Source organism: Thunnus thynnus, chromosome 1 (genome assembly GCF_963924715.1).
Source record: "Thunnus thynnus chromosome 1, fThuThy2.1, whole genome shotgun sequence".
Taxonomy (NCBI): Eukaryota; Metazoa; Chordata; class Actinopteri; order Scombriformes; family Scombridae; genus Thunnus; species Thunnus thynnus.
Window position 1 is genome coordinate 8,714,850 of NC_089517.1, and position 27,430 is coordinate 8,742,279.

General features: G+C 38.1%; 1 protein-coding gene across 2 annotated transcripts in view; it reads right to left on the bottom strand.

Annotated features, from left to right (window-relative positions):
* Positions 1-23,481, bottom strand: part of kcnq1.1 (potassium voltage-gated channel, KQT-like subfamily, member 1.1) — a 52,681-nt gene extending 29,200 nt beyond the window's left edge. For both annotated transcript variants that reach the window (XM_067575089.1, XM_067575004.1), the window contains exons 1-5: positions 22,801-23,481; positions 9,581-9,671; positions 2,513-2,639; positions 1,952-2,030; positions 1,310-1,406 (exon numbers count right to left, since the gene is read on the bottom strand). In XM_067575089.1, coding sequence (XP_067431190.1) covers positions 1,310-1,406; positions 1,952-2,030; positions 2,513-2,639; positions 9,581-9,671; positions 22,801-23,159 — 753 coding nt within the window. In that variant the 5' untranslated portion in view covers positions 23,160-23,481. The remainder of the gene's footprint in view (positions 1-1,309; positions 1,407-1,951; positions 2,031-2,512; positions 2,640-9,580; positions 9,672-22,800) is intronic.
* Positions 23,482-27,430: the final 3,949 nt, after the last annotated feature.

Sequence of the window (27,430 nt, forward strand, 5' to 3'; positions counted from 1 at the left end):
AAAAACATTTACCTCTTTAAGATATGGCTTACCGATATCCAATTTTTTTGCTTTCAAGTGACACCGATGTGAATTTTTTAACAGAAGTTTGAACAAACCAAATCTGATTTTTTTCATATTAGATCTGGAACACTTCCATATGTGGTCTTCATTCATATGCAATGCTGTCAGAATGGTCAGATAGGAATTCATGTGTTTTTTTTTTTTTTTTTTTTTTTTTTTTTTAACGTCTCACTTCGCTTGCGCGTATTACCTGTTATCATCATTCATTGTTGGCACAGGTAAAAATAAATGCCTTCTCATTCTCATTCTCATCCTCATCATCTGTATCGTCTGCCAAGCTGCACAACAGATAATCCTGGAAATGTATGCTAGCACAGCCGTTTCATCCATGTTTATGATTTGACTGCACAAATGACATTATTGTTGTCATTCTTTCATACATACAGCTCACATTTCAGTTAAATCTGCGCATGCACGGCATTTTATGACTTCAACGGTGTTCACACTGGAGCCGGATACATGTCACTTACAAACATGGATGTGAACCATCAACACAAAAAGATCGGATCTGACTAAAACTTTGGAATTGGCCATTAAGACCTGTGATGTGAACGTAGCCATAATTATGGTTGAGAGTGGCAGGTGCGTCTCAGTGTTTATTGGATATTCTACACTCTTTCCCTTAATACAGAGTGCCCTCCACAGCTGTTGGAGTGATTTTATACACTCCGGAGAGAAGCTCTAGCTGGCAGGGATCAGTTTGGCAAAGGGTCCCAATATCTCACTGCTCGACACTCTCTTTCCTTACAGCTGAGGTCAATGGCTGTTGATGACCAGCCTCAGCCAGGAGCAATGTGGTCATCAGCCAAGGCCAATACAAGAAAGCACAGCGGGCGGCACTGGATGAGAAACATCCCTATTGCTCTGTTCACCTTCATCAACTCTCTTTTTACACAGACATTGAAGACAACTACCGTTCCCACTGGGGATAATCACAACCACCCCTGTCTCTCAGCTGAATGATACCCTGGAGGAAACTGCAGCCCTCTCTGGCAAAAGAGCCTATTACCCTAACCTACTGCACATCAGCTCTTTTCTTCTGGCTCTGCTGAATATCCTTTTTTCTGTTATGTGTATTCCCTCGTGGAGACTCTCTCTACGTGCATAGTAATGAAAAAAATAATACATGATGTGGAGCGGCTATAAATCCCCCGACAGAAAGCATCCTGCTTACTTATAATAATCAGAAGGCTTCATGGTTTTGGAGCTGGAATGTGATGTGCTTTTAAAAGCTCTGATTGTGTACCTGCCGATGGATGAAGACAACAGAGCCCAGGAGACGCCAAGTGCCTCCTTGACGGTCCACGTGGAGCATACGCAGGATCTGCAGGAAGCGAATCCCTCTGGAAAATAATACGGTGTTTTAATGCTGACATTACATGTACACCAAATGCAAGTGGTTATGTATGTATACACATACACACTGCAAGGACAAATGTATGTGGACACCCAAACATTGCATCCATACTGCACGTGACTGTTGAACATCCCATTCTAAAACCCTGGGCATTAATCTGATGCTATAACAGGCTCCACTCTTCTGGTTTCAGGCTTTCCACAAGATTTTGGAGCTTGGCTACAGAGATTTGCTCTAATTCAGCAACAAGAGCATTAGTGGGGTTGGCCATTGATTTTGAGTGATAAGGCCTGGCTCTCAATCGGAGCTCTAGATCATTCCAAAAATCAGGGCTCTGTGCAGGCCAGTCAAGTTCTTCCTCACCAAACTCAGAAAACAATTTCTTTATGGCTTTGAGCACAAGGGGCATTTTCATTCTATGCTTTATCATTAAGATTTCCCTGAATTGAAACTGTGAAAAACAGCCCCAGTCCAAAGTACACAATGTGTGGTTTGGCCATAAAGTGCATGCCTCAATATATACTTTCTTACCTTACAGCAGAGGTGGCAAACACCTGGCCTTTGGATCCCACTGACAGCACAACTATTGAGGCAATGACTACAATCAGGTCTGTATTGACAGAGATTGAGAGCCGTTAATTATAAATATGGTATAAATATGCAGATGATGTACAACAAGAGCAAATGTTGTCCTCCTTATCTGGTTTGAAAAGTTAAAGAGGAAAGTGCAGATATTAGAAAGCAGAGGGAGAGTGCTCCATTAACAAATGAGCACTGGTTTTCATTACAAAATGATTCTATAAATCAATTGAGGGTAGAGAGGTTACAAATAATGTGAACACTAATATTCATTGTGGAATATTTAAAAAACACCTGGAGGTTGCAATTTTAAGAATACAAAGCTGAAGATAGAGGGAGAAAATTGCAGTGACAGTTTTAATTTCATGCAGAATTTCGTCATATGTCATTTTGGGAGGAAGCTCAGGATATTACAGATATTGTTTAAATATTGTGTGTGTGGGAGTAGAGTGATATGTCTGTTTGTGTTCATTTGTATAGAAGAGTGTGTGTGTGTTTGTGTGGAGTTCCCACCTATAATGGATATTGGCTTCCTGGCAAAGCGTAGTCGGCCCAAGATGCCAACATATTTACTGCGGCAACCTGCTGACCAGAGGCGGACAAAATATTCCACACCAAAGAACACCACAAGGACGATTTCCTGTCAGAAAAGTGCAGGGAGGAGAACAGACAAAAGATGGAGAAGGACAGGTTGGAGGAGGACAGGTGGGGGGGGGGGGGGGACCAAACATCAGATGTTGTTGCAGGTTATTTAGGGCAACAACACCTGAACAGCTGGTCAGACTTGGGCAAAGTGGGCTTTAAAACAGACACCGTTTTTAGAATTATAAATGTAACTGTTGCGCACCTGTTCTCTTTTTGGTAAAGTGTGGCTTGTTTTACAAACTTGATTGTGTTGCAGCAATTCATTAAGGATTATTGACTCTCACTCAGCAGATACACCATTTGTCACTGTTTAATTTGCACCACATCATTGATTCATTCTTTAATTCACTACATGGACCTGATAGATGGAAAAAGTATTATGTAATTATGTAATAATTGTGTATCCTGACAAACAGTTTCAGGATATTTATCTGTATTTTGTTCATTTCAATGTGTTTACTTAAGAGAATAATTTGAAATTTTGGTGGGGAAGAGAGTTAGATATGATGATTTATACCACTCTCAGTTCAAATATGAAGCTACTGGCAGCAGCCAGTTAGCATAGCTTAGTCCAAAGACTGAAAACAGGGAAACAGCTTGCCTGGCTCTCTCCAAAGATAACAAAATCCACCTAGTAGCACCTGTGGCGCTCACTAAATGAACATGTGACATGTTGTTTGAGTAATCCTCACAGAAAAAAATGTGAAAATGGCCCATTGTGGTTTTATGACTGAGATTATTTCTTGGCTTCCCCCCGTGAAACTACACACTACAATTTTTGTATGGATTAGGCAATTTAAGCAAAATATAATGTGTTAATTTGTGGGCTTTAGTGGAGCCGCCAGGCAGATTTTGTTACCATATCTTGATTACTTTCTAATTTTCGTCTTGTTTTTATTCTCCTAATTATTTTTCTAATTTACAAGACAATCACTAAAATAAGGCACCGCAGCATGTGTCCAATGCTAAACATGAAGCTCATACAATCAAAGCTTCTCAATTAAGGCTGCTCTATTTCGATTCCATGCAAGTTTCCTCCAGTGCTCCTTGAGGACAAATGGATAAAAAAAAATCAATTACAGCACACAATTACACCAACATGTGGAAATTAATGAACTGGTGTGAATGAGAATGCAATTACCTCCACACGACTCTTAATCATTGACAAGCATTTGGAAATGAAGCTGTCTGAAAGTGAATCAATAGCCTTTCATAGATTTTGAATGGTGACATGATCCTTTTGCAGTGAATGATGGGGAGAGCCAACTGGGGGATTCAGATGAAGATGTTTGCCATTTTGTTCTGTGGGAGACACTTTCAGCTCGGAATTATTGGAAGAGTTTTTCCTCATCAGAGCCAAAGATTAGAACATCAGTGATTATAAACTAGCACATCTTGTAAAATGAAAATTGGATTAATAATATGTTAAATTCTGCTCTTGGAATCTAAAATGTAAAATTTTGTATTTATTTATTTATTAACTGAGGATTTCTACTTCAAGGTTGAAAAAAAGGTCTATCAAAAGAAGCAACGCATTAATAATCAGAAGGGAAGCTGTTGTGTTTTTAGTTAAGCTTGACGGTTCCCTCTGACCTTGGAAACAGCAGTTGACAAACTAATCTCGTCTCAATGTCCACTTACTCACTTGATCCAGAGCTTTAGACTGTATAACATGATCTTCATCCACAAATGGAGTTTTCTTAGTTGTCATCATCAAACTGTCGACATTTGTTTAAAAGGGTGAGCTTGACAGTTCATTATTGACCTTGGAAACAGAAAGCCATGTGATATGGTCAGAAGCTCCTGAACTAGAAAGTAAGTGGAGCTTGAGTTAACTGTTGTTTCCATGATCAAGAAGAAACTGCAGGCATCATGCAGTTAGTAGTAAAAAAAAAGGTAGTAAAAGTGCTCTAATGGAAAGTTTCAAAATTTGCTGGGCTTATTATTAAAAAAAATGAATGAGCCTAATGTGATAAAGATGACATGTCTGTGAGTCAACTTTGATATGTATCTCAAAGAGAAGGCACAGTGTTTCAGTTTAGAATATTAATTGTAACTCTCATTAACCCTGAAATGAAACTAAAGGCCAAAAAAGCCTTTTTGACCTTCGTCACTTGTGTATCTCTCAGAACAGATACACTTCCATTTTATCAAATGTATCAATCTCCGATGACTCGGAGACACTCCAGGACCCCCCACATTTTTTTACGCCCCTACAAAAGATAATGGGATTTAATTAAGGGACAGAAGCAGTTGAGACGCCTAAATCTATAGAAGAACTGTGGCAAGTTCTCCAAGATGCTTGCAACAACCCACCTGCCAAGTACCTTGAAAAATTGTGTGCAGGTGTACCGAAGAGAACTGCTGCTGTTTTAAAGGCAGAGCGTGCTCACACCAAATATTGATTTCATTCAGGTTTCTTCTGTTTACTGAACTTTGTATGAAGTTTTGTTCTGTTAATTTCTGCTGTCAGCTTGCCTGGTGAAGACAGCTCCAGGGGCTACATTACGTGCTGCTGACAGGACAGCTGGTCCTGTGGACAGTGACGGCCGTATGGAGGTTGGAGTCAGTGTGGATTGAACGGATAGAACACTTCAATAGTGCTTACATGCATCTCACTTTTGATGTGGATTCTCAGTAAGCCTGAAAACTAGCCTGACCGGGACCAGGGTAGTCTGGAGGGAGAAGTTTCCATGGTAACTTACATCTGGCTTAATTATGTAAACCACCTTTAAAATAACTTCAAACATTTCCTGAAAATAAGCCTGATTTATTGAAGTAAGCCTGTCTTGCTGTAACTGGTAATCTTGCTGCATGAAACACCACTAAGGTCATAAATTATAAATGAGTTATAAATTAGGATCAGCAACAAAGACCACACATAACTCCCACCCAACTTTCTGTGTCTACCTATATCAGTGGACACCCCCCCATCCTCCTTTCTCCTTCCTCACCTTCTTCTCTCATTACAGGAATCACAAGGGGGGCGATAAAACTAGAATAATTCATGTAGTCATTTCCTCACACTGAGTCACAGTCCTTGGGTTCCTCTCTGCGACACTTTCTGTCCTACACTCCATCATCAATCCCTTTTGTTCATCTCCTCATGCACAACCCTAATTTCATCCCTCTCTTCAATCTTAACCCCTTTCATGTCTTCTTTTCCCTAACTCTCGTTCATCCTCCCACTTTATATGTCCTTCCAATAAAGTAATTAGCATTCAAAAGTGACTTGATGGTCTTTGACTAAAAGTAAAACATGCTATGTTGCCAGGATTTCTTTGCAGTGTGACCCAGAATGAAATAAAATGTAGCAAAACCTTTTCGTAGCTAACAGTCATTTGGGATCCAACAAACAAACATATTCTTTGGAGAATTTGAATCTTTTGGGCAAACTGCCAAGCATCTGACCAAATACACTGTCAGCCTGTGCTGCATCTCCAAGTAAAGAACAGCGTAGTCTCTGTTAACCTTGAGTATGCAGGAAGAAAGAAACAAGACAAAGAAGATGCTTCTGTGGTGGGGGAGGAGAGAAAGAAAGATTGGCAGGGTCAGAGCAAATCTCAATACTAGAAAGCACAAAGTACAAAATAGTCCCTTTGGGATGGAGGACGAAAAAGATTAATGTTTGAGATTTTGGAAGGTTTAGTAGCAGTGCAAATATTAATTATTCATTATCTGTGTAGAAGCGAATAATAAGAAGATTAAGTATCTCCAGAGGGTGAACTTAAGGCAGAAAAACATTTTGCCATGAAATGTATATTTCATGATTTTGTGGTATTTATTAACACAATTCATGCTTTTCTTTTTAATTGTTTTGAGTCATACGCAGGAGTCTCTGGCACCAGACGGAATCTCTCTGGATCCAACAATGAACCTGGAGGATTTGAGATTCTGATGTGCCAGCTCATGAAGCACCATGACCATTTCATCCCATTATCCTCAGGCCAAGGTGAACTTGTCATATGTGGCACACTCTAGTCCTCCTCAAAGAAAATCCTCAAGTCCTTTTTTATCCTTTCTAGGGGTTTTCTTTTGTCTGAGCCTGAGTGATTCACCCATCACCCAAACAGTGCCTGTGCTCCACAGCTGGTGCCTCAGGGTTAAGTTTATCCTATTTACTATTGATTTTAGAGGAGGAGCCTTCGCCCTCTTAGGCCAGCGGGACACCCCGAAATTGTTTGTCGAAAAAAAGTCTATGTGGTTCCAAAGTAAGTTTCCCAAAATTGTTTTTTTGTGAGGCAGCAGTTAGGTCACTCTACCCATGAAATTGCTTTTCAAACAACAGAAACTGAGGGCTTATATTTGTTGTTAAAGAAACATCTTCACAATCATGGTGCTTACTGTTGCAGCACCAGCAACACAAAAAATTAAAATTATACAAACATTATAAAAACTGTGATAGAAATTAATTAAGCATATTTGTTTACTCTCAAATTGTTTTGTGCTTTAATGAATTATATCCAATATATGAGTCATTTCAAAGACTCAATGTCTAGTTATTACGTTGTTTTATATTAAGAGCATTATTATAATCTCTTAATTCATTTAAATTAGTTGTTTGACAATAAAAAGTTGAAATGGGAACAAAACTACCTCTTAACTACTTCATATATCAGAATCAAGCCTCCAAATATCAGAATCCAACAAAAATAGACAAGACAAAAGTGCTGAACGGATGGGCAGGTCAGATCAGGATACAGCAGAGGGAGCAAAGGCTACAAGCTGAAACTACAATGTAAACAGTTCTTTTATAGAGTGAAAAAAGGTACAGCTTCTTTCTGAGATTCTTCAAAACTACAATCGCTCTACTTGTATCTTTCAGACACATGTACTTCATGGACCAATGATCAGGATACACTGTGGAGTTTTCTGGATGGTGGATTTATTAATTATAAAAATTTAACTTGTAATGAAAGCACAGAGGTGATAAAAAATCTAAAAAGTATGAACCTGTCAGGGAGCATTAGGGATGTTCGCTGGCTGACATCTGTGGGGAGACTTCCTGTTAGAGCTGTTATGTCTTGGAGTTGTTATGTTACTACAAAAAAATGCCCAATGGTTTTCTGCAATGATGATGAGACACAGCAGCATCTCTTAATGGACTGTTACAAAGCTCAAGAAGTCTGGGATAAAGTGAAAGCTGTTGGTGTGCACTTTAATTTATGTTGCAAAATGGTAATTTATTGTATTATTGATGAAAAAACTGCCATCTAAACATACAGACCTGATACAATTAATTATATGTGTCGTATGTTCAAAATTATGGAAAACAAGATGTGCCGTGATAATACAGCAGACTGTAATCCAACACTGATACTTACTGACCTCCGGAGGAGGAGAAGTATGGACAAATCTCAGCACCTCCCCTGGAACATACTGGACTTATGAACTGACAGCACTTTAAACAAGAGAGTCTATGAGTCTGAGAGATGATGCACTTTATTGGTGTTTTGCACTTTGGGACTGGTTGCACTTTATTGTTAATGTAAATTATTGTTTCTTTGTTTTATTGTTTTGTTTGGTTGTTTTTTTGTGAATTTTAATTATGTGAAATTCAATAAAGATCATAAAAAAATGTGATATTTCTCACCCAATAACATTCAGTGAATCCTTAAGGCATAACCAACATGTGGGATGCATCCTACCTCATAAAATATCTATAAAGCTGATTGTTTTTTTTTTTTTTTTATGTTTTGAAACCTGCATTATTTACATTGGCTGGCTGTCTTCCTTTTCTCTTCTTGTACTGGTGCATGCCTTTTATGTAACATACTGGTAGATACTATCATTGGTACATACAGCTAGTGCGTGTGAAACTGCATGAAAGTGAAGCATACACCTGTTATCCTCATTTTCATTTGGCAGATGAGCAGCTTTGACTTGTTATGCACCACACATGAGGTAGTTTCATATGCAGGCCTCCCTAGAAGCTGAATACATGTTTCCAGCTTGAGTAAAACGGTCCATAAAATATTTAATGTAGGAGATGAATTTGCCTTATTAGCACAAAAACAGTGTTTCCTAGTTTTATGCTCACACTTTATCTCATGTTAACATTCATAAAATAATGCAGATTAATTATTTTGTAAATGTATTCTCCAAAACGGAACACACTCAGATGATATTCACTGCTGCTACCTGTGGAGCAGTTTCAAGGTAAAATCATGTCCAAAGGGGGCCGCCAGGAATGTAAGCCTATTTGAGACTGTTTTAGTCTTTCCCAAAAACACAGTCTGGACATATGAATATATTCTAAAGTGACATTTCAAGACTACAGTTAGGAATTGGGAATCTACACTGTTGGAAAGATTAATCTCATTGCTTTTCTACGATGTGTGCACACGGTCACACTGAGCCTGAACAAATCCAACACACTAGAAGAGATCATTTAGGGATCTTCAACCTTAACATCCCTGCATTTAAAACAGTAACATTTCTGAGCAAAATCCATTCATATTCATTAAATAGACTCACCACTATCAGTGGATTCACTCTTACAGGCAAAGTAAATTGTTGGCCCATTCAAACCCTCTTGAAAGTGTCGACCTTTGAGGGAACACAGACTCAGAGAGTCCATATATATCATGCTAGTTGTGTCATTTTATATCCCCAATCTTGTCAGAGTATAAACTGCCTGCTTTCAGTATCACCTTTATTTTGTGAGGATAAACACATTAATCTTGCAGTTCCACTTTCTGGTCTTATTGTGGCTTTAAAGTCTCTAGTTTTGCAAAATAGTCATCACTCATCAGACCCAAAACTCAGCTCTCAACTCTGAGGGTTGGGATGGTCCAGTAGGTGCTAAAGTCATGTAATGTGATCTTTAACTTTTTGTCTTAGAGGTAGATCAAATCTGACAGACAATCCAATGAAAAAACGTTTTACGGTTAATCTCAGGTGTTACTTTTCTACTTGATCAAATTTCACACTCACCACCCAGAAGAGAGTTGTGTGAGCCAGAGCCTGGTACTGCTCGATGGTAGAGAGGACGCTGAGGATCAGACAGGCGAGAACTATGAGAAACCTGTAGGAAACAAAGCAGATTATACTGTAGTCTTAAATTTGTTTTACATTGGTGGTCATTCTTATTGTCTTGTAGTTATTTATTCTATTTGGATAATGATGCTCTTGGTTACTTATCAACTTAATTTTCCTCAAATCAAAGCTTTACATAACTTTGTCATCATTCAAGTCACTCAAACACTTTTCATCATTCCACCTCATATTTATGTCAACATCTCAGATTTTGATTTAAACAGCGACAGCTTCACTTAAGTTTGGTGTCTGATTCAAGTCTGAGCTTTTGAACAACTTTCCAAATAAAGTTTCTAGACAGCATAACATTACTTTGTATTTTTGTCATGAAAAGTATCTGACTCAATTTGAGCAAACATTCAAGGACAGCCCTTCAGAGGAAATACTGTGAAACCTTTTGAACTCAACCATATGAATGTGAAACGCATGATAAACTCGTCAAATAATGAGCGCACAGGTTCGTACACACGTCTGAGGACCACACACACACACACACACACGCACGCACACACAGTATTAACAAACACTAAATTGCTCCTTAACATTCTCCTTATTCCCCCTCAAGGTCACAAGTGTTTCAGCTGCAGCAACAATAAGACGTCTGTAACTCCTCAACTTGCGTAAGATAAAGATATTTTATTTCTTTGAGATAAGGCTTCAAGCTGCAATGGCACTATACCAGAAAAAAATAACACTCACTTGCGTGGCCTTGTCTTTCTCCTGAGGTTTTGACTTCAAATCTTTCTCAACGCAAATTATAATTTTGAAGCACACCAGGAATCTTTTGACGACTGTGCTTCTGTTACTTGAAAAGACAACAGTTCATACTTAAAACAAAGGCTTAAACACTGTCTTGTAAAACAAAATTAATTATAGTAATCATTTTTTCACTGCTGTTCATACTGTAAAAGACAAATGGTGAAATTCAGTTCAATTTGATAGTAGTGGAGATCTCTTTGCAATATATGTAGGTGATGAGCCATTCTCAAACCCTTGACCCTAACATGTGCTTCAGTCCGCCCAGTTCCTGTTTTTATTTCATTGCATCATTGCTTCCACTACCAGAGTTGAAGATGAGGTTATCCTTTCACCCCATTCCATCTGATCATGTTTGTCTGTTAGCAGGGTAAGTCAGAAAATTAAGAAAGAATCTGCATTAAACTTTGAGGGAAGGTTGGTGCTGAGGCAAGGACAAACTGATTAACTTTTCATTTCAGTTGGCAGGCGACGTGGTGGTGAAAGGCATATTTTCTGAATGGAGTCATATGGCACCATCTGAGTTTATCAGCTTATAGAAGAGTAGCATATTCCAATGCTTGGTAAAAACCAAACAACATGGAGGCATGGAAAAGCTTATTCTTTAAAAGCTAAATGCATTGCCAATATTTCAAAACTTGGGACAGTGACAGAAGTCTAATGCCTACTAAACAAAAATTGAGTTAACTGAATCAAATTTGATCATTTTTCTGTGTTTTGCTGTCATCCATATATGTTTGTCTATGTTGATATAAGTATGTGGTTAGTATGGAATTATGAGAACTTGAGAAAACTAATATTTTCTTAAACTACAACAACAACAACAACATTAAATTAAATATTTTAATGTAATAATTAAATATTAACCAAACAAAATATGGACATAACTGGCATTACTAAAGAAGTAAAAATTTTTCAGTATTTCTGGGGGCTTTTTTTGTTTATTGTATAGGAGACTGTATACATGAGACAGGAAAGAAAGATGGGGAATGACATGCAACTAGACTCGCATCACCAGTAACACTAAAACCGAGGACATTGCAATTACATGGTCAGCGTCTTAAAACCTCAGGCCATCAGGGCACTTCATGAGCCATGATAACTCATGTCAAAATGTAACCATTCATTGCAACATTATGCATTGTAGTTTGGCAGTTAGGCTAATTATGGTTCTGCTCATGTGAAGCTCTGGAGAAAATCTGAGCAAGCTTGACACAGACTGTCCCTGAGCTCACAAACACCCCCTGGCAGAACCTGAAATAAACAACATTTGATGGACATGAGCACATTAAAAGAATTGTGCCCAACATGTTGAGTGCCAAATGTTTATTTGGAACAGAGAGACAGTTCATGGACATACATGATTGGAGGTTGTATGAAACATGAAACAAAAACATGAGCCTGTCTGTTCTGCAAGACTCAATGTCCTGTTGAAACAAGTTGATACTGGGGCATGAAGGAAATCCATAGTGGAATTGGCCTCATCTTAACAATACTGCACGCTGGAAGTATTTTCTCTACTGTCTCTAGTGTTCAACTATTGTTCGTAAAACCATTAAGCCCTTACGAATCACTCCCTTGTTCCTATATGAGCAGACTTGATGGAAACTATGTGTAGGGGGAGTTATAGTTTCCAGTCAGTGTTTGCACCATGAAGACTCTTATCACCTCATACTACAGCTTGAGTTTATTGAAGACTGGCCAGGAATCCAAATACACCCGCTTGTGCGTGCACGCCACACGTCAACACAGATAAAAGACAGAGGGGAGACCTTCTCAGGGAAGATGGGCCGGTGCGTGACACAGCTAACAAAGCAGCTGGTCCTGTCTGAAAGAACACAACAAGTACACGATACAACGAAATGTCTCAGTAGTTTGGTACCTGTCTCTTTTGCAAAGTTACATCTACAGTCTGGAAATAGAAGCAAATCTGTCTATTTAGAAAAGCAGGGCACATTGGGCAAAAGATAACACAACTCACAAGTTAGGGAAGCAGCAAGTAATTTAAAATATTATGTTCAAATGTGACAGAGGCAGATAAAAAGAGGATCAAAAGAAAAATAATATCAAACTTTCCCAACCAAACACCCCGGTATGCTAATGGTTGTAATTTGTCAATGAAGTTCTGCTTAAATTATTTCAGAGCATTGGAAATGCCAGTAAACATACATACTCAATATGCTGACCCATTCACTTCAGCTTTATTTTTAATCCATCTGAGACTATCTGACTCGTCAGACCCTCTTTACTAACTGCACCATCATATTTCACTTCCTTTACCTCAAGGCCTATTAGATAATACAAGCTCTGTGTCACTGTGGCACCCATGGGCTTGGTGTAGGAACAGACAAAATAATACATTGGCTCTGCTACACAGACACAACTGAACTCTAAACAAAAGCTCAAAGCATTCCTCCTATCTATTATTGATGGACAGATTCACTTGCAGTCTGTTGTGCAGCCAGTGTAGAGACAAAGCTGGGGACAGGATAAGAGTTAGTAATGACGCTGCTGACCATGTCACTGGCTGTTACCATCAAATATTCTGTTTGGAACAACAACAGCAACAATCATACTTTATTTTTATCACTGTTATGAAGTGCTTTAGAGTGATAAAGAGGGAAAAAAATCAACACTGCAAAGTAAATCAACCAAAAGAAATGCAATTCACCCCTTGTCTTGATAGCCAATTGGAACCTTCCTCAGTTTATAGGTCTTGTCAGTGTTCTCCACTGACAATCAGTTTTGTAAAACAAGGTTGAAAGAAAGATGTTGGACTGAGGCAAGAGCAGTGAAGTGATTGTCTAAGACTGCTTTTTTCATAAAAGCACAGATCCCTTTTTCCCACAGTTACTTAAATACAGGACATGATACAAACAGCTATAGTCAAAAATTCTGCTCAAATTGAAAAGAATAACAACACATGAGCGCTTGGCTTGTTTGTTAAATAATTAAAAATTGTGTCTGAATTTATTTCCTACAGCTTGATACTGTTAGACAGAATGTCTAGTTCAGTTTAATGGGGCTTGGTCTGAAACAACACTTTCTGATTTATCTGAACTCTCCTGGCAGACTCATCTACAACCAGCATGTGGGGTGGATCCAAGCTGCTCCAGACCCAAATACTGCATTTACTGTTTGACTGTAGCAGACAAACATCAAGGAAATGTGTTAAGGCAGAGAAGAAAATCATAAATGAACCGTGGATAAATGCTCTGTCTTTCTAAAGTGAGCATGGAATATACTTTGTTAGAAGTGTAAAGATAAATATATATTGTGCTCCTTTTCAGAGAAGTGCAGTGTGATTTTTTTCCCTACCATAATAGACCTGACTCCCCTGTAAGCATACTGTATAAGCACACACACACACACACAAATGGACATACATATGCATGCGCAAACACGCACACACAAGGGTATTTCTGATAAGGACTTGGGTCACGCTGACGTTCTAGTTCTGGGTCAATGATAAGGCCATGCTTGTTCTTAACTGCTTTTCTCCCACTCAAACACTTGCAAAACAAGGTAACACACTGACCCCAAAAACCTGCTTCATAGTTAAATATCCATACAACATGCTCTTGCAACAAGCACCTGGCTGTATTGTCGAATTGAGACAAATCTGGAGAGAGTTTTGTCTATCTTCAGCTTTGGAAAGACCAGTGCTAAAATTAATGAATTGGCACTTTATATTCTGTGCTTAAAACTGAACATACAAACAAAATTACAACTGTGAACACACTGCAGATCAGTGTCCTTTTTCATTTTCATTTATTTTCATTCAGTGCCAATATCCAGTGCCAATGCAGGAAGTCGTGTGCTCTATATATAGAGTGTGTGTGAGTGGAGTGGTAGTCGCCTTTTAAAGCATCAGATTTTCATGCAGGAGACCTGAGTTTGTGTCCCATCATCATTTTTTTGCGTATTTATTTGCTCAACTGTAACCAGATGTTTTATTTGCCCTACCCAAAGCATAGCTTATTGGTAATTTTATATCTGTATCTAATTTTGTATTTTTGTCTTGTAAGTTTGTATATATTGTGCTTATAGTTTACATTTTCATAGTTTTCATAGATTTATATTTAATCCCCTACTCTGTTTAGTTATCTATCTATTAGGGATGTGCAGAGCGCCCAGTATTTGTATTTGTATCTATATTTGTTGAGGAAAATTATTTGTATTTGTATTTGTGTTCTAAAAAAAAAGTGGAGAGAGGCTTAAAAATCCTGTTTTTTTATTACACTTTTAATTTTAGAAAATTAAAATGTTACAATAAGTCTTCATGAATAAACTAGCTTACGAAGGAGGTCCCCACACTGGGTCTTGAACTGGAGTCTCCCAGATCATAGACGACTGCACTGACTACTGTGCTAAAACTTTACTAATCGCCTCATTGCAGACAGACCTCTTCCTATTTATACACCCATAACAGAGACAGCACAGCATGTGGAACTTCAAAGGCGATTCTCGCTTTACACTTTTCATTTATTGCCTATTTTTTACAACATAACTTTGTGGAAAGGAGAAAGAGAACAACAGATTATGAAGTGTCCCTTGGGAGCACTTTCCGTGTGTCAGTAGCTCAGTTTTATCTCTGGGGAACACCACCAACTCCAGGAGTGATGTCCAAATTAGGAAATGTGCGTCATGCAGCAGGTGGATGTGACTCCCCTTGATGAGACCTGCTGATAGACATAACAGCGGAGCAGAGGAGAGAGACTGAGATAGCGATGTAACCGACCTGACATGGGTTTTTTTTTCTTCCTGAAAACAAATAAATAATTAAATATTTGTATGAAACAAATATTCGAAGAAAAAAAAAAACACTATTTATGCTTTGCCGAATAACGTATTTGTATTCGGGCACACCCCTACTAACTATCTATCTATTGTTGTGGAAAATCCATAGTGTAATGCAATTGTTTTTGATTATGTGTTGAAGATTTATGATGTAATACATATATATATTTTTAAGCTTACATATATTCTTTAAGTGCACATATACTCACGTATTCTTAATGTATTAGACATATGTTCTTTATTTGATTGCTCTGTACATGTCCTTTAAAGCTCATATTCTCTTGTTTTTGAGACTGTTTAGCTGATTGACACAGAAGGGCAGTTGGTGAGGGGCAGGGTGCCCCCACCACTAGCATAAACAGACAAAGTAAATAAACCTGTGAGCTCCTCTTTAGTATTATAACCAGTGATATTTTAGGGGAGTTACTGGGATAAATAGGAAAAGACCAATGAGGATCAGGAGATCAGGAAATGATCATATCATTTTCAAGTATAAATGTGATGAATAAAAGTGTTTGCCACTTGTCAATTCAATAAAGACCTTGTACTTTTTTGACAAATGCGCCTCTGAATGATTTTTGTTTTCCTTAAGTTCATTTATTTGCGTTTACAAACAAGGATTGGGCAAAGTAGGCTGCAGTACCGGAGGACATGGGACCTTGGAGCCTGTCGCTATACAGACGTGGCCACAAAAATAGGTAAGCAGTTTTGCTTTATAATATAAATCTGTGTGGTGATATCGCTCCGGGTCCTAGTGCCATCCGGCTGGTAAGGTAGCATGAAAGCTCACCAATAAAGAACCAGAAGAAGTTATAATCGATTGTAACAAACAGGGGTAAGTTGTCAGAAAACTAACCAGTCATAACGTGTGAATGGTGAATTGGTGTGAATGGTCATGACTAGCTGCTTTCACCAGAATAAGAGTGAAGTGAAACTATTGCAATAGGAACCTTTAACCCGAAGGTACTGAGGGTGTCAATAAACCTGTTAGACTGGTGAGTCTAAGAAAGTGAAGACTGCAAAGCCAACCCATAATTGTGAACTTGGGTTGAACCGCTCATAAATTTAACTTGAGCCAGGAAGTAAACATTATTCGCGAATACTGCTCCTTTGGCCCGGGAGGTCTGCACGGGCAAATAAAAAGAGTTTATCTAATATAAAATATCTTTGGGGTAACCCACTATGAGTAAGAGAAACACACTCAGTAACAATAATAAAAATAATAACAATAAGAAGAACGCTAATAAGAAATAGGATAATTATGGTAAGATAAACTGTGGTTGTGTATCTAGAGTGCAACTCTATAAAGTATATTTGCAGTCTCCATGAGCGGGTCCTACTAAATATAAAATAACTAGTATTATATGATAACTAACCTAGAAGATCAGGAGTTTCAAGTATAGGAGAGATGAGGAACACATTGTTTGTGTTTCTACTGAATCTTTTAAATTGTTTGAAAAGCTATTTTTGAGTTTATTATTGAAGTGATATTACACATTGTTAATTTCAACTGGATACTTTAAATTGTTTGAAAGCTTTCGCTTGAGCTGTGTTGAAGTTGACAACACATTGCTAATTTCTGCTAAATATTTCAAATTGTTTGAAAAGCTATTGTTGAGTTATTGAATTGATACACATTGCTAATTCCTATTGAATATTTTAAATTGTCTGAGTTTATTGCTGAAGTTGATAACACACTGCTACTTTGTGCTGGATATTTTAAATTGTTTAATAAGCTATTTTGTAGCTTTGTTGTTGAAATTGACACAAACACACTGCTCGGTTCTGCTGAATAGTTGGAATCGCTTAGAGATTTATTGTTTTGGGATTGTTACTGAATTGGCATAGTACAGTGCCTTTTGCTGAATATATACATATATATATATATATATATATATATATATGCCCTTATTGGTTACTAAATTGACACAGCACAGTCACCTATTTTTGAACTGGGGTACAGTTTTGGATTACACTAAACACATTTGTCTTTCCCTAATTAAAGTATTGGGCCGTTCTAAATGCAGTTTTGAACTGTTTTACAGACTTTGGTGTACTTTAAGCACAGTCTTGATTATTGGTAAAATTAAAAATAATAACACAGTTGCGCTCTGATTAATTAAATTGCTTTAAGCTTGTTATTTGTCTGTTGTCAGTTAAATTAGAAACACACAGTTACCCTCTAAACTTTTCTGCTGAATATTTTGAATTGTTTTGAAAGCTATCTTTGGGCTTTTTGTTGAGTTGACAAATACATGCTAGTTTCTGCTGAATATTTTGAATTCCTTGGAAGGTTATTTATTATAACACACTGCAGGAATACGGTAGAGGGTAATAGAAGAAAGGTTAAAAGTGCTGGTTAAAAGCTTAAACTAACTTATCTAAATTTCCTTGTATGGCTTGATCGTTACGTCACATTCCGTACACAATATCACAACATCGAAGGCCTGACTAAAAGTACGTAGAGGTCAAGTGCAGACTGAGGAGCAGAGGAAAAAAAAAAAAAGAACTTGACTGATCAATCTGAACTTCCCTGTCCAGATTGATTGACACATTACTCCAAAGCTCGAGGCCCGAATGGAGAGTGGGAAAGTCAGTGTAGGTTGGGGAATGAAGCAAGATCGGAAGAGCAAAATCACAACTACTCAATAGATAATCTCCTGAGAAGGCCTGCATAAATTAAACACAGTCTATTAGATAATTAAAACTCTTTCTGTCTCTTACTTCTAAAAATCTTTAAATTTGCCTTTTACTGTCACAGATACCCTTTAAATATTCTGATTGCTGTTAAATCAAACAGACACACAGATTGGAAACCATAGCCATGATTGGAACCTGCAAACTAGATTCCACAAGCATCGATTTATTCTTCAACATAGGGTGTAAAAAATATTATGTTCTAAAATAGTGGATCAGGGTAAATGGATAAGTTCTGTACTGTACAAATGGAAACAAGGCATTGCTTAGCCAACTAAAAACATTTGTACAATTTAAAAACAGACTATTATCCATTAAAGCCAAATAATCTTACAGTCACGCATGAAATGAAGAATTGTCTACTGGCAGAAATTGTAATAATGATCCATAATAAACACATTAATAATGTTTGCAGACTCCAGGGGATGCTGTATAGAGACGATAGTCAAGGAACGCAGACCATTGCACTCCAGACCCCTTCTGGGCACTGGACATTAGATCAACTCAGCTAGAAAGATGCATACCTCCCAAACCAGGTAATCAAATCTATTCCTTGTAAGTGGCTACAAAAATGAATGCTTGTACGATAGACTAGATCAATGGTGGATGTCTAACGTTAGGTAGAGTTCAGGATCTTAAAAATTGTGTGTTAACCTCCTATACTGATAAATTGCAAAAGAGAGGATTAGGCAAAAGCATCTTAACCTCTTGCATATCACCTCAAGATCTCAGAGCCCTGTTGTTGTCCACATCCTTTGTTCAACATACTCTGACAGTAAAATTAGGACACACTCAATAATGCGTAAGTATAAAAGTAGAGCAGACCCCGCAGAAGTACAGAGGTCACACTTGGGCTTGGGCCTCAGTGGGACCAAGCTTTTGGCTATTCACTAGAAGTAATCACCACTCAATTCCCACAGGTTAACTCAAAAGTAAACACCAAAGACTCATTAAGAACTCCAATGTATAGTGTAAAGAAGATAGCTACAGTAATCGGACCCCCACACCTAGCGAACCGCAAATCTACTCCACACTTGAACCAATTACTCCTACCGCATTAACTCACACTGAAGTTGTTCAAGTTCAAGTAAGAAGACCCAGCCAACAGTCTAATGAGAGACCAAAAAGAAACACTAGTTCTAATAACCTTATTCCTGCATTTACAGAAGATAATGTAGGAAGAATATTACAAGAAATAGCTAATAACATGTAGAACTAAATGATTTCTTAGATAGAGTCACGTCTTTTTTTCTCTAAAAGAAATAAAAACATAGCATCTTGAAATAGATGTAATTTACCAAAAGGCACAGGCTAATTATTGGTACCAATGGACTCACTACACAGGTACACAAAATAGAATGAGCAATTGTTATGTCTGTTCAAAAGCGTGATAAGTTATATGTCACCAATACTAAATTTAGTTGGGAAAAATTTAACAAAGACATGGCTAAGTATGCATGTGAAGTAAAGCAACAACCTACATCCACCAAAAGGTCCACCTCAGATTTTGCTTTGCCAGATTGCGCTACTTTCTCACCGGAGAGACCTTGGGAGGAGACAGAATGCCTCATGTCTTTAGGATCCAGAGAATATCTGTATATCAGTAATTACTCCTCAGGAGACGCAACAGGTAACATGGGAGAATATTGTCACAAATTAGATATCCGGCTGCCCACGTCACTAGAAAATAACCATTCCAGACAACATATCATCATCCGCAGTAGGAAAGTTTGAATGTTTTCCAAAGCAGGGACAGATACCAGTTGGGAGTGTTCCAGTGCACCAATGTGATTTGATATGGGATGCAACTGAGAATTGCACTGAAGCTGGGTTGAAACATTCTATCACAGTGAAAGGAGATGTAATTCTAATGTCACCTCCACTTTGCCCTTATCATCATCAGACTCAGGCAGTGGCTGACCAGTTTTGGATGTGTAGACAACAGTGCCTGCGTTCCACCCTTCCTACAGAGATCTATTAACCACACAGATGGCGCTCTAAGCGCTTTGGGAGAACAACTACCAGCGACTAGCACTGCGACGTGGCAGAACAGGCAGGCCCAAGATTGGGTGTTGGCAGAACGAGGTGTGCGTTTATAGGTATATACATTCACGAGAACAAAGAAATGGACAATGACATTAAAAGATGTAGATGTGTCTAACTCAGAACGCACATTCTGAATTAAGTAATTGTACATAAGATAATTTATCGTGACTGATGGAAGTCCAGGAGGGGGGAATGTTGTGGAAAATTCATAGTGTAATGCAGTTGTTTTTGATTATGTGTTGAAGCTTTATGATGTAATACATATATATTTTCTAAGCTTACATATATTCTTTAAGTGCATATGTACTCACGCATTCTTAATGTACTAGATATATGTTCTTTATTTTATTGCTCTGTACATGTCCTTTAAAGCTCATATTCTCTTGTTTTTGAGACTGTTTTGCTGATTGACACAGAAGGGGAGTTGGTTAGGGGCAGGGTGCCCCCACCACTAGACAAAATCAATAGTCTGCCAAGCATAAACAGACAAAGTAAATAAACCTGTGAGCTCCTCTTTAGTATTATAACCAGTGATATTTTAGGGGAGTTGCTGGGATAAATAAGGAAAGACCAATGAGAGATGTAAGAGGGATCAGGATGTGCTCATATATCATTTTCAAGTATAAATGACACTGTATTGCTTGACATGTCAGTTGCTCTGCTCAGAATAACTCAAGGTCTTTGCCACTTGTCAATTCAATGAAGACCTTCTACTTTTTTGACAACTTCGCCTCTGAATGATTTTTGTTTTCCTAAAGTTCATTTATTTGCCACCACACTATCTATCAGCCCATCCTGAAAATATAAACCACAGTATAGGTTGAAAATGAAGCCAGCAAAAACAACCTATAGTTACGTTTAAGTGACAGATGCCATCTAGCAGACATGGTAATTATGACCTGGAGACGTGATGCGGTTCAGATGACGTCAATATAAGGTGACAAATTTCCATAATTGGAAGTGGCGGGTTGGGTGCATGGCTAGATAGATAGATGGAAAAAAGTGGGCTTAGCTGAAGGACATCGCTGTTCACTTCCTGTTTCCAACCGCAAGTGTCACGTTTCCAACTGCGAGTCAGGACACTTTTTTAAAAATTGTAACTACGATTGTCTCGGTGTCTATTGATGATGAAGGTTGGGTAATTTTAAAGAAATTGTAACTTTAACCCACACCACGTTTCAAGTGATCATTTTAACCCAAACCATGATCTTTCCCTAACCAAGTGGTTTTTGTGCCTAAACCTAACCAGACCTTAACCACAGTGTTGTCGCATCATAAATATAATTACTTTTTAACAGTGATTTGTAATGGTTTTGGAAAGCATCGATAGAGGCGGCATATTAGAAAATGTTTACTATAGATATACTGTAGGTTTCTAAAAATATGATTTTCTTAGCCAGACAGCAACCATCATGCCAATGACAGGCTGGAAAAACTCAAGGCAAATACAACCTCAAAACATACTTCTATCATCTACTATAATCTTATTTTTCAAATTATCAAGAGCAAACACACCAGCGGAAGTGACATTTGCTACTGATACCATGGCTTGTGCAAAATAATATTGATTTTGTACGTTAAGAGACGCTCTGTGGTCTTTCCACCCATTTTGTGCAGTCTAAGCTTTCTTGGATCCAGCATGAGGTGGTCATTAGAGGAAGGTTACAGCACTTCTTCATGCTTGCTTGCACTTACATGATATTTGAATTGTTGATATTAAACCTAAGATGTTCCCGTAATCATAGCAGCCACTGACTTTCCTATTATTGTGTATTGTGCATATTCAGGGTGATGTTCTAATGTGTTTCAGTTGCACTGTGAAATGCTCCCTCTGAGTCACTGAGACTCTAACCTGCTCCGACAGGCTGCGTTCCCCTGCGTCCCCTCCGACACTGTAGGGTCACAGGGTGGCAGCGCCAGACAGGGCCGCTGCCTCCTCCACAGCACACACACTGCCAAGTTTAGCTGCCTGCTATCAGTGCCAGCAAGTGGGGACAGACAACACACATGAGGGTGAGCTGGAAGATCATATCCTACATTCCTAAACCACTGCCTGAAAATGCCAGTCTGGTTCCACTGGACCGTCAGATTCACAAACGTGGGTGGAAAAACAAACTGTGAAATGTCTCTTTTGGCAGTGGGTAGGGAACCCTCACTACTAACCACATTTCATTTGTCAAAAAAGACAGCTCTTCAAGCTACCTGACAGAGCTGTCACATTGATTTTTTGGTGGTGAAACAATCTGACATCTTCATGATATTGGAGCTTTAGTAGATAAAATCCGCCTCATTCTGGACTAAGTCACATACCTGTCAGACTGTCAGAAAAAGAAAAGAATACTAAAACATTTATTGTAAGGTTGAATAGGTTGTAAATGTTCTGTCGTCATAGACTCACTGAATGCAAACCCCAAACACCTCTGTGTTGCTGCGCTCAAACTGTTTTGCAAAATGAAATACTCACTGATGCTAAGGAAAATACTTTCCCAAATGAAAAATATGTATAATATTCCTTTAGTGTTCCTAAGAGAGCGTATTTTATACGATATTCTCTTCTCTGTGGTGAGTTATATGGTATTTTTTAATCTGCTATGGCTCTTATAAAATATCGCTATAATATTCCTAGAGGGACCCCCAGTTGTGCTGTGATATCTGTGCAGCATCTCTCAAAAATTCACAGGATTAACAGTTCTTTGTAGTGCGGGCTTCCAAGGCTCCGCACGCGCAATTAACTCCCTGTTTAATTAGGATCTTAGAGTTGCAATTATACCCTTGAATACCCCATGGATCTGGATGATTATGAAAATAAAAACACTCACACTGTGAAGTGATACACGAAGCATTTCCAGCCAGATGGCCTTTCCAAAAAGTTATACACGCGTCCTTGGATGAGGGCGCGGGTGAGGACTGGACGGACCCCGGTACTGTACACCGACATCCGCACTGACATCCGGGGATGAGATAAGTACGGGTGAAGGTGAACTTGGGGTATCTCGGTGATTGTGTTACCTTCCTCTTGCATGTTGTCTCTTTCAGAAAACGTGTCGTTGCCCACAGGTGTCCCCAGTTCAGGCGCGTTAAAAGTGGTTTCCGACAGCTCCAAATCCGGTGGTCTTTTTCCACGTGCCACACCAGAAGACCTCCGTGTGTTACCCTCATAGGGGGCGGAATTAGACATTGCAGCTTCCCGGCTTTCTTCTGTCGCTGGGTTAACTTTTTCACAGTTAGGCTATTTTTCGGTCACTGACTCAAACGGACAAATGTTCGCCCATGTGCGCCCACCTTCTGTTGCGCGCCTGATCGCACCAGGGCGCATAAAATTGCAACATAAACTGGGTTATTAATGCTCTAGATCACCAGGATGGTGTTTCTTTAACTTAACTTTACTGCTCTCTGGGTTGTTGAGGATATGGCGAGTCTCAGCCCTGAATGAATTTCCCCTACCTCTTGCAGAGCACTTATCAGCCTGGAGAGCTGTGGGCGCCAGGCGGTGCGCTGTAAGTCGCCAGCTGTTCAGACATTGTACTGTTTTGCAAAACCGCTTTAAAAGCAATGTGCAACTGATGAACTCAAGCCTCAGCTCTGTGTGAAAAAACAACACACCATTAACTTTGTTTTGCCCACGATGCACTATTTTCGCCCATATGCAAACACTGAATATTTTTGAGTTTGAGTTTATTAGCATTCATGCTCACAGTAACTGAACTGAGAAGCAGACTTTACATTAATAAAAAATAGAAATATATCTATGAATGATTGTACACCATAAAAGTATTAAACTATACATATATCTATATGCACACATCCACCCATACATTTACACTCATCCATGTGTATTTGCAAATACAACCATACACTTACATACAACAATGCATACATTATTAAAATGCCATAAAACAATAATATAAAATACAAACAAACAAAAAACAAACCCAAGAGTTGTGGGGAATGGGGTGAGTAACTGAATAAGTTTGCACCAGCACTTGATGTTGCCCCAGCCACTTCCAATATATTTAAAACAAAAAGCACTAAACGCACAAAAGACACTTGACTTTGCTAATTTTTTGCAAACTTGTTAACTCAAATGTCAGTTGATATTATACATATATAATTAAAGCCTTGCTAGTCAAAATAGATTAGCTGATATATTGACTTTAGTGAAATTCTATCACTGTCACATTTATGTATATAATCATTATGCATATTAAGATATTGTATATAATATCTACAATATATAATGGTCTCTCTTGCAAAAGAGATCTTGATTTCAATGAGATTACCTGATTAAATAAAGGTTATGTAAGATATTAAGATGCACACATAAGTAGCAACCAAAGCTCCTACATACTGCATGGTGTTGCAACACTGTAGAAAAAGCTTTTGCAGCATTTGGGTAATCATACACTAAAAGAAACTAAAGGCACAGCCCTAAGCCAAATGTTATCAAACAGGTGACCCCACCACCAAACTTCAAAACACAAGATAGGGACCTGCTCTCATTCTTGCACTTATTTACAAGTCTGTCAATAGAAAACTGACATTTCAGTTATTACTGTTTTCTGATGCTGTTAAAGGATTGTTTACATTACTGTAATTTCAGTTATGACTAATATGTTTTTAATTTGTATTCAAGCTGTGCAACAATTTATGTGAATAACCCTCTTATTTATTTTGTCAAAAATGGCAGATTGGGATTTTAGTGTTAAATCAGAAAAAAATGAGGGTTTTTGTCTGTTTGTGTGTGTGTGAAGAATAACTTGTTCTGTTATGACACCAGCTAACAGTACATAGATTGTATATACATGGTCAGATAGAATGCATTTGGAGTTAAAAGTCATATTTTTCATAGTTGTATGTGATGTGAAGGACACATTTTCATTTGTTAATGCTGCTGTTTTCAGTGACAGATTCAAGCATAAGCTTCCTGTTCTGAAAGGGCTTTTTGTACTATACCTATAGTGTTGCAGACATAGACATGTATCACAGTTTTCATTCTGAAATGCATTTGTAATTTCCTTTGCATCTATAATATATTTTCACATCATTTTTTAATTTTTGTACGTGTTTTCATTAAATTATTTATTATCAAGAAAAGACAAATCTCTGAGAGGAAAGAGTCGACTGGCAGAATTCACTTGTGCAGAAGTGTATAGAACAGCCTCCCATTGTTTGAGATGACGTACAGACTGAGTTATTTTCTCTCATTAAGCTGTCAGCCGGAAGTAAGTTGGAAGTTACTGTGTGAAAGTCTCTGGTATGTTTGGGAATCATATCCAGTTTCCTTTTACATACCTGTCACCAACAATACTAAGAGGTGCAACTGCTGAGACTGTAAATATGATTTCAGATGGTGCAACTTGGGTAACTAAGTAACTTTGGCATTGTGTGCATACCTTTCCATACTGTTTCCCACCTAAAATGTTTCCTATCTCTTACTTCCATCCACTATGTGCTGTTCAAAATAAGAAATAATAGAAGCTCACAAATGCATGATAAAATATAGATCTAGTATATTTGCATTGTTGCATACCTGGAGCAATACAACATGTTACAGCTTATAATTTCAAGTCTGTTCCTTGACTCATGTGTGATTTATTACAGTTTGGAAGTTACATCTTCAACCCTGGTGTCAGTGTAATCCACAGAAACTCTGGGGACACATGCAGCTTAGTTTGACAAGGTTACCCTGTGGATTTCTTTTTTCTTTTTTTTTGCAGTGACCTTGGCCAAGCTAGTCCAAGGAGGAGGACACAAGTCAGCCGGAGCAGATTTTAATAAGAGTCGAGTGGCATCCATGTGATGACAGCTTCTGTTACCGGGTAGATATTAACCACAGCTCCAACTGGTCGTTGCTGTTAGAGGCAACCCACTACATTAATGTTTTTGTTATTAGTAAAGGAAGGGCAGTTATTGCTGTGTATGTTATTGAAGGTCACCCATCTTCCCATATTTGATAGTGTGAAAGAAATTCAACATTTAATTTCTATTAATTTCTAAGGGTATTCCCTATTTCAAAACAAGAATTGATTTTTGAATTAATTGATTAGTCAGCTGACACAAACAATACATTACAGTAAAGTAATAAGCAACAATTTTGATAATTGATTAATTGTTTAAGTCCTTTTTTTAAACAAACGCACCAAAAACATTCACTGCATCAAGCTTTTTAATTGTGAAGATGTGTTGGTTTTCTTCTTTGATGGAAGTTAGTACTGTTGGCAGACAGAACAAGCTATTTTATTACCAACAAGTCCTTCAAATTAAACAACCAAATTAGGCTCTTTACCACTGTATATCAACTTGGATTCAGGCATTTTTACTATTTTCTGACATTTTACTGATCAAACAAAGAAATAATAAATAAAGAAAATAATTGGTACATTAATAGATAATGAAAATACTCATTAGTTGTATCCCTTTGCCAGCTAAATATGTAATAGGAAAAGTATTTTATTTAAAAAGAGTAGATTCAGGTTGGTATGTATATCCGTGTTGCCCAAAAGAAGAAAATTGCAATGGTAAGATTTCTCAAATCAAACCAAAGCCGTGCTGTATTTGACCTTTTTTCACCCAGGACATGTGTTGAGAATACGTCTATTTGACAACTCTACACTGCTCTCCACACATCACCTATAACATTCACTTTGCATCATCCTTAACTCATTCTCCCATGAGGCGAATAATATTATGCATATTAACCCGTATCCAACAAGCAATTTGGAAAACTGACTTTCACCTGTAGAGGAGAACGCCCTCTATTGAAGTTGACACCAGAGGGCAGTCAGAAAGCTATTGGAGTCTGGAGTCATTCATTGAGATAAGGTGGAGAAATGCTGGAGCCCATGTGTTTCTCATCCCCCCTCCACAAGGGCATACTGTTTAGAGCAGGCAGTTTTTTTATTAACTGTTATTTACCCAGGCTGATCCAGATGAGATTAAGGGAGTCTTTTTTGCAAGGCCCGGCTGACAAAGCAGCAACTCATAATTTAGTTGCAGGGAAAAACACACTGTAACACTCCATAATAATTAATTGATGACCTCAAGTAAAAGAAAATGGAAGCCAGAAAGAAAGAGAGACAATGAGAAGGAGAGGAAAAACACAGTCAGAATTCAAAGTTTTACAAATGAAATATCAACAGTTTTCAGTAGATTCAGCTTCCTTCTCATAAATACTTTGAACTCATAGGCAGTTACATACAGTTGAAATGTTTCTGCAGGGGACTCAACAGACAGCCTTTCCTAGCAAGCTCTGTCCAAGCGTTCGGGCCAGTCAGTAGAAATTAGTCATGGGATCTCAGACTGTATTGTCCTCCATATTTATGAGTAATATAAACGCATAAAGGGAAGGGGAGCCATCACTCGATGGCCTTATAAACAAATGATCAGTGACTAAGCCTGTTCATGTAAAGACGTGGCTAATCACGCAACAGCACATAATGTGTAAAGATG